Genomic DNA, 9,178 nt, shown 5'->3' with positions numbered 1-9,178 from the left:
TAAATACAATTTATAAAGGTATAAAATGCTCAACTAAACTATTCTGGTTTAAATTCAGTAGGAATCTATTGGATGTAAAGAAATTAAAGAACCTTAAAAGATAGCCTTTTTAAGAAATCTGCTGAAATGGCGATGTTATGTTTAATCCACATCTTCATTAATCCAAGCATCTAACAAAACAAAATTTCTTTCTTAAAACTGTTACAGTGATGTCATAATTCTATGAGGACAGTAGTTACCAAATTTGCTCTAATATAGTGATAATTAGCATTTTGCCTTTCCATAGATTAGTCCTCAAATTTATTATTACTATTATTATTATTTGATAGATTAGAGTGGCTTAGGCTCTGTGCTTTTTTCGTCATGTTATCTGCTTCTTACTAAAATAACTTCATTTTAAATTGACATGGCTTGAGGTTTTGCTATTCTACGATGACTCATAAAGAAAGCTTGAGGACCAATTATCCCTTCTTGTTATTCTTCTCATGAGGCTATGCTATTCTTTACATAATATGTGTATATTTTGTTTGTATCTGGTATCATTCTGACACTCATAATTATCATTTCACTTAAGTCCATCTCTCACTAAATGCATTTATTGCAATGTAGTATTTTGAGAAAGTTCTATTCTTAATTATTTAAATGTATTACAAAGTTGGTTGAAAGTTTTTCTTAAGAATGCCGAAGATCTTACTGAGAATTGAATTATTTTATAAATGAATTTAATTTTTTTGTATTTGTATTAGATTATTCCTACTATAATGTTAGGTTTCAGACTTTTAAAAAAGAAATCTTAGATTGTATATAAGTGATTTTTTGCCATTTTAAAATGGTATTTGTTTTAGGTTTAATTTTACAGGATTTTTATAGACAAATTTTAGAAAACTTTTATTTTTTCAAAGAAAAAAAAGTTCTGTCAGTTCCACTGCAACAGAATTTAATGCTTCTTTGTATATTTCAGTTCTAAAAAAATTGTGCAAATGAAAGTAGTTGAAGTGTACTTCTATAAAGACAATGTACATGGATTTGTTTTTTAAAATAAGCTAATCATTTTAACATTAGATGCAGATCATAAACATTTAAAAAAAATAATGGTATTTAGCCCGGTCCACTTAGACCTATTGGATAAGACAATCTCTAGGGCATATATATACTGGAAAACCCCCACAGGTGATTTTAATTTATACCAAATATTAAGAACTATTAGTCTAAACATTTTTTAATGTTCCATCTTTGGGAAACAGTTAAAGATGAATCTCTTGATATAACTTTCCATCTTTTACTCAAATATTTTGAGTCTTCAGAACAAGTAGAATGAAATCATATTTTAATGCAGTTTCTTTATATTGTACATTTTCATTCATTATTTATGAACAATACTGAGGTTTAGTTATGGGAGCATTCATTTCTTGTGACAATGATAATGGTCTGTGCTGTTCTTTGCAACCCCTGCCCCAATCATTCAAGAGAGGTTTGGTATATTTGTTTAAGGAATTAGATATTATCATGTAAACACAGTAACCTATCAGAAATAGGGTATTTAATTTCAAGAATACACTAAAATAAACATGGATATGAACACATTTTTGGATAAAAGGATCTAGTCATTATTCCAAATGTTGGAAAAAATACTGACATCAGAATACATAAGCTACACAGATGAATAAACTCCACCCTTAAGTGTATAGTCAAATGGGAAAGCATGAATATAATTAGTAATAAAACAAGTGTTATTGTTCAGGAAGGCAAGAAAGAAAATGCTGAGCAGCCATTTCTCACCTTGATAGGCATACAAGAGGAGATTGCTGATGGGAGGAATTTGCACACAACTGACTGGGGAGTAAGATAGGCAGAATGGAGAGAGTATGAAATGGAGAGGAGATAAGAGTCAAAGACATCCTCACTATGTCTACATGGTTGTATTTGAAATAGTCCTCCACTTATAGCCTGTGCTGAATGGCTGGGGTTAGATAGCCAAGTTTATGACCCAATATCTCAAACCCTCAATCACAGCTGATTGCTGAAGGGCAGGGATTAGATAGCCAAATTTGTAACACACGATTCCATACTTGCTACCACAGCTGACTGGATACCTTACCAGGGAGAAACAATTATTACACAGGACTGAGCTGGTCAGATTCTTTCTCAAAACGTTGAACTACAAAATTCAGAAATTATCAGGTAAATGAAAAGATCATTTAGAACTGGCCTAATGTCATTGAACCAAGCTAAAGTCTAAAGGAAATGATGAATAAGCAGAGAGCTGTTTTATAGTGCACAGCAAGGGAATGAAGCAGATTTGCAGAGCCAAAAGACTGAGGGCTTATAGGAGATAGGAAATGGGAATGGCCTTTGTTTCTGGCTTTGCAGTCCCAGTATTGAGGGAGCACGGCTGTGCTTTATTTCCTGTCCCTGGATGCTAGTGATATTTACCTGTTGCATCCTTACAGTAATTCGCTTTTTCTTGATCAGGCTTGAGCCAGTTTGTTACTTGAAATAAAACAGCCCCACCTTAAATGCCTGAGGTTCAAGCTTTGGTGAATGAAAAGATGGTGACACCATTAACTGTGATAAGGAAGGTAAGTTAAGGGGCAGATTTGTGGGAGGGAAGCTTATTTAGGATGTGCTTAATTTGACTGGTGGTGAGATACCTTGTGAAATTGTCCAACAGTAGTTGGAAATGGAGCCTGACACTTGGAAGAAGTTAGAAAGCTAGAGATAGAGATCTTGGAGCCATCTGCATATGGCTAATAATTATTGTGTTAGAAATGATCAAGATGGCCCTGGGAGGTGGTGCAGAAGAACAGATGACAGAATCTTGAAGGAAATGCATTTAAAGGATTAGCACAACACAAGGAGATGGGAAGTGATAACAAAGAAAATCAGGGTAATGTAAGTGTCAAAGACAAAGTTGACTTTGTAGTGGTAGTACCTGGTACAGAAAAATTCAAGAGGTTGTGAATCAAAGACAGAACTGGGTTAGGTAATGAGCTTGATTGATGGTCCTTTGGAAGGTTGTTGCAGTATAATAGTGGGAGTAGAAGCAAGAGTGATATGGTTTGAATAGTAGATAGTAATGAACAAGATCACTATTTTCTCAAATATCTAAAATGTATAAACCCCTATATTTCTTGCTTTTTTGCTTTCAGATTTGAAACACTAAATTGATGGGCATAATATGATCTGCACACTGTAAATGAGGCTATTTTTGAGTTGTGTGATAAAGGATGATTGCTAAGAGGAAAACGGGAGGACACATATATGATATGGTAGCAAATTTACAATTCAGATGTGCAGAGGAAAAACATCTGTCTTTTTCTCTTAAGTCTCCACCCAACCAGGAGAAAATTATTAGTCTTAACCAGTTTAAAACCTAGTGTGATATAAAGGGGATATAATTTATCCCCTTTAGTTAATGCTTAATCTTTTGGAAAAAATTGCTCTTATTTTCACCCTTTGTCTTTACTCTAAAATGGTGTTCAGGTGTATGGAGGAGGGGATTTACATGACATAATGGCATGGGAAGACAGGGACTTTAGCCCTTCCATTCTCTGGATATCCTATTGACCTCTGCTGCAGTGGCAACAATTTGTAAAATATATGATCAGATCTCTCCTAGCCTAGTCAACGCCTAGTAATTCTTGGCTGCACTGGCCTCACCTCAGTTTTCTTGGGTGTAGAGAACTTTCTGATCCTCTGTCACATGCACCTCTCTCTGGCAGTCCAACGTAGGTAAATCTGTTGCAGGTTTACCGCGTGCCACTCCACTGCAGCTCAAGGCAAGCCTACTTGCTTTCAACTCAGCTACTTTCTGAGCCTTCCCTTGGCAGAATATGGGAACTTGTGGGTCTTTTTCTTAGTACACAGTAACAGAGTAGCCTGGGAAAGCAAACCTTTAAGCCTTCCCTTTCTGTAATCCACATTGCTCAAGTTTTGTTTGATGTGACTGTGTCGTAGACTAAGAGACTCTTTCCAGAATCCTTTAGACTCCTCCACTACCCACTCACATATACTGGAATACTTCAAATAATGAAAAATGAACTACTGCTACATTAAAAAGAATGAATCACACTAATATATAATGATGATCAAAAGAATCTGACACAAAAAGAGTACAAACTGTCTGACTCCATTTATATAACATTCAAGTCGGGATAGTGGTTGCCTATTGGAGGAGGGTTGGGAGCTTCAGGGAAGTTGGTGGCATTTACTCTCTTTACCCTGAGTCATGATTAACCCAACTGTGTTAGCTTTATGATAATTCATAAGGCTGTTCATTAAGATTTGTGTGCTTTTCTGTATGACTGCTATACTTTCACTAAAGTGTATAAAAAATTAATTGGAAGAGTGAGGAAATCAGAACATTGGTTCTCAAACTTAAGAGACTAAGGATAACCTGGGTTGTTAAAAATGCAGATCCCAGACTATCCTGAGATTTTTATTCAATAGATCTAAGAATCTGTATTTTTAACATTTGCCCCAGGTGATTTTGATACAAATGGTGCTCTACACATTTTAGAAATGCTGATTTAGGGTCCATAGTTTAACAAACTGACCTTACTCCTGGACATTCAAGTACAGGAAGTTTATCACTAGTTGTTATTTACTGAGTTTATTGGCTTGATGGATATCTAATTGCTTATAGTAGCATTTTTTTCATTAGCTTAATTTTTTCAAAAGTAATAAGAATTGTTAAAAATGTTAATATTTTTTCCTATCATGAGGCTTTATTGCATTCATTGAATTCTGTGGTTTTTCAAATTTGATTAAAAGACAAAGATTTTTATGCATTTCCCATTGCATTTTCAGCAATACAGATTCTTGACTCTCCTGGGACACACAGCTTTTTTAGGTACAGATATTTAGTTTTAGCTATTTTCAGCATGTAACAATGTAAAAAAACTTTGTACTAAACAACTATTCTTCAGAGGTGCAATGGAGAGATCTTTAAATGGAAAGAAAATAAGATTTGGAACAGCTTTGAAAAAGAACATTGACAAATAATTGGTTTGATAAAACCTAGGAACGATTAAAATCAAGCAATATAAGGGTCAGAGTCCCTAAAGTCACTTGTAGAATTCTGTGGTCTACGCACTTTTTCCACATCCACTGTAAACTCCTTCTGGGCAAGGATCATTCATCTGTGTATCAAGATTTATTTAAAAAAAAACAAAAACAAAAAACCTTGAAATTAGTTGCATACATTTTGTTATTAAGGACTACTGGGTATGTATCTTTTAACCAGTTTCAGATGTTTTAAGATTTTTTTTCAGAACAGACTTTGTCAAAGACCTACAATATAAACCATCTGTCCTGGATGATTCATATTCAGCTCTCTGAAAGCATGAGAATGGAAGGCATTTATTTAGGTCTTATCTGGCTCAATGACTTTGTAATGTTAAGTGAAAATAATGCCACATACAATTTATTCAAATGTCCTTTCCATTTCATAACCAGCCTCCTAAGAAAAAGTGGTGCTGAATATGAGTAAAGATCTGTTAAACTTTAAAAATCATTAAGTCATTAAATAATGAGTTGGGATATTTCTCTTAATTGTTTATTCTACTAAAGGAATGAACAGTGGCAGATGTGTTTTTGTTTTTGATGTTAGATTTTTGGAATAATTACAACTATGATTTGAGGAACTCACAATTTATAACTGTAGATTTGGCCACCTTCTTCATACCACCTCCTTGAACTCAACATTTAGAGGTAGATGGTATTTTCTTTGAGACTACAGAAACTTACCAACTTAAAGTACTTTTCAATTTCCACACATTTTTTTCATACTTTGGCTTGGGACAGTAATAAATCATTCAGATTAAGCAGCCTCCTCTTGATGTGTATGAGTAATAAAAATGGCGGTGAAGATAGGTCTGTAATCAAGGAATCATTACATCATTGCCTCCTCATCTTAATTTGAAAACAAGACTGGCCATGGACAAGAGCAATTTGCCATCATATCATTAAAATGTTAACTGGCACGTTCCAACAGAGAACTATCCTAATTTCTATTTCACTAAAAGTTAACTGGTAGCACTGACTTGTTTGGAAAGGAGTATATATATGTTTATATATATTTACCTGTATTTGTGAAACTACTATTAACACTAGTGTATAATACACAAATAGGATATATAGAATACTTTCTCAACTTCTAAACTTTGAAACTGGTTGAAATTCACTGGGAGTCTGCCACCTGAAACCTTTTTACTACTTCATAGCAATTTTGAGTTAGGATCCTTGGAATGACCTTTTCTTTTATGCTGTTTCACTACTTGGTTATATTTTTATTATAAAAAGAAATTAGTCCAGTTCTTTGGTCTCTTTCTCCAGAGTTAAAATTTTAGTCTCTACTTTGTAAAATTTCTTATTACACTACTTAGTTTCACACAATGGACAAATACACAAAGTTTGATATAGCTAATATCTTTTACACATTTGATAAAAATAACTTGTCCTAATTATGAAAGAAAATGAATTTAACAGGCAATAAAATATTGATGACTGTGGACTGTGAAAGTAATAAGACAAATATATATTTGAACTTGTTTTTCATAGATGGTGACCTATTGGTACAAGGGCAAAACCTGCATTAGATGAGTGGCCATAAGCTTCTCCATAAGTTGGTGTCCAATAATAATGTTTTTTAAGTCCATTGGAGACTTCTGCAAGATAAACATGGTCATCTACCACAAACGGTTCCACATCTGTATTGTCTGGTTGTAGACGGCCCATTTGAATTAAGTCTGAATATGCCTAAGATTTTTAAGAAAACAAACATATTAAGAAAATAGTTGATTCATTTTATAGTGCTTAAACAAATATAAATAATCATATTAGCTGTGCTGATTTGTAGTTTAAAATAGTCTGGATAACACTGCTGAATTTTAATATTTTCCACATTTGGCAGATAGGTTTTTCATCATTTAATTTCACATAGTGAAATTATAATTTTGCAAAGCTTATTTCTGATGTATTAGGCATGTTTCTTCCATGATTCCCAAAGTTAAAATTAACAATTTTGTGGACAGATAATCCCATGGTCAGAATTTTCAAGTCCCACAGCATTCTAACTAGGGTGGCTATTATTTATAATCTTGAAAATCTGATAATAGCTAGGGACCCATTCCTCAGAAAAAGAAACAGAATCTCAGACTTTGGCATACAATTGTATAAAGTTCAGGTAACTCCAGAAGTTAATCTACAGATTTAGGCTAAGAGAAATCCCCATTGTATCTGATGCTGAACTTCTGACCTGGCTGGCCTATTAATTATTTCTTCATTACAGAATTTTTTTGTACATCCTTGTGGATCCTTGGTATCTATGCAAGGATGTCCTACAAACGTGTTGAACTGGTTTGTCAAAAAGGGCACCATTATAGAGTGAGAAACTTAAAAATAAAAGGTTTTAAAAGTCTGATTGCTTTCTGCTTTAGCTTGTCTTTTGTCATTTTTCCAAACTCAAGTTACTCAGTTTCCATTGTGTAAAACTTACTGGAAGATGTAGATGCTTATCTAAAATTAAGAATTTTTTTTAAGATTGTAGTAGTGTACATTTCAATTTTTTTAATGATGGAATTTTGGTTAGTCTCTCACAAATTTTGATAATTATATCAACAGATTTTTTTCTTCATTCTTCCCAAATGAAAACTGTTGCTTTCCTTTTTGTTTGTTTTGAAAGTGCTATTAAGTGCTGTCTGTATTTATGTTACAAACCAAATATTTTGACAGTTTGTACTGTATATATCCAAGTTCCATGTCTTACTTTAATTATTGAGGAGCAGATTGGAAATTTTGCCACATGAAATTTAGAACAAATCAACAATTATGAGTAGCCTTTTCAACTTTGGAAGAATTGGAACTGTGTAATTCAATGATCTTTATGCTTATCTGGTACTTCCTATCTTTTGTTCTTTCAGCCACAAAAGCTAATTTTTAGGAATTAATTAAAAATTATCAGACCTTCAGTGTTTAATTATACTTTGTAACCATTTCTAAGGCACTCTTCTAAGTTGTGAATAATATCTGATATTATAGAGAGGATCCCATAAAAAGCCTTCAGTGGAAAAAAAAACAAAAAAAAAAACTTACCATACATGTAGCCTCATCAAATTTGTTTCCCCAAACGTAGATGTTAGTGAGTGTGGGATTTGTTTTCATTGATTGTGAAAGTGCAACAAGACCTTCTCCCTCTATGTTGTTGCTAACTACTGACAACCTATGGAAAAATAAAAAGTAATAACCTTGGAAACCAGTAGTTTCACAAAGAAAGAATGTATAAGTTAGCAACTTTTATTACAAACATTTTATCCTGTAAACTCTAGCATTATTCTTCAATACGTTTTAACATAGTGGTCAAAATATTGAGAATACAGTATCTAAAATCTAAGCAACTTAGTTTTATAACTGGATGCTTCATGTACCTAATGCAGTTAGTTACATTTTGAAATTAGGCAGACTGTTGTTTTCTGTTAGTTATTCATTAAATGTTTGGGTGGATCACAGATATATTTTTCAGGATAAAATCATCCAAGTAGTATTTTCTTTGATTCATTCTTATTTTTAAATCTTGATCATATTGAATGCTTATAATTTTTCTATTGAAATCCAGGATAAATAATACAAGCAATAAGAATTTCCTCATTTTAAGAAGTAATCATAACTAAAATCAGTCTAATTTTTAAAGACATTGCTTTTGAAAAATAGAAGAAATTAAACTGTAACTTAAGTGTGATGTCAGTTTGGAAACTGAATTTTCATATTTCATAATAATCTTAAAAGCCAAGTAGTTTGAGTTTAGTATTCTAAAACTATGTTTTTCTGTTATTTTGATTAAATGTAAAATCATACTAACACTTTAAGAGTCCTGTTATGTGAAGTAAGACTTTCACTGAGATAGCTTGCTCCTGCATTTTCTATTCTGTTAAAAGAAAGATCTATTATTTCCAGGGTAGTGTTGCTTTTCAGTACATCAGCCAAATACACCATTCCATCACGAGTTATTTTATTGCTGGGAAAAGAAAAATATTTAGTTACATTTGAAAATATGAAATATTGTTCTTATATTCAGAGATACAATGCTTGAAAACATACTTTATATTTTAGTAAAGCTTTATTTTAATCATTCAGTTTCCAAAAAAGTTAATGAAAATTTGACATAAAATATTGCTTCCAT

At 32.7% G+C, this 9,178-nt stretch overlaps 1 protein-coding gene across 3 annotated transcripts in view; it reads right to left on the bottom strand.

Moving 5' to 3' along the window:
- Positions 1-5,241: 5,241 nt before the first annotated feature.
- Positions 5,242-9,178, bottom strand: part of LRRC34 (leucine rich repeat containing 34) — a 48,256-nt gene continuing 44,319 nt past the window's right edge. For all 3 annotated transcript variants that reach the window (XM_037841111.1, XM_037841121.1, XM_037841131.1), the window contains 3 exons: positions 8,858-9,013; positions 8,095-8,221; positions 5,242-6,759 (listed from right to left, as the gene is read on the bottom strand). In XM_037841111.1, the coding sequence (XP_037697039.1) occupies positions 6,556-6,759; positions 8,095-8,221; positions 8,858-9,013 (487 nt within the window). In that variant the 3' untranslated portion in view covers positions 5,242-6,555. The remainder of the gene's footprint in view (positions 6,760-8,094; positions 8,222-8,857; positions 9,014-9,178) is intronic.

This window comes from Choloepus didactylus, chromosome 1 (assembly GCF_015220235.1).
Source record: "Choloepus didactylus isolate mChoDid1 chromosome 1, mChoDid1.pri, whole genome shotgun sequence".
Lineage (NCBI taxonomy): Eukaryota > Metazoa > Chordata > Mammalia > Pilosa > Megalonychidae > Choloepus > Choloepus didactylus.
This window is presented reverse-complemented; position numbering and strand designations above follow the sequence as displayed.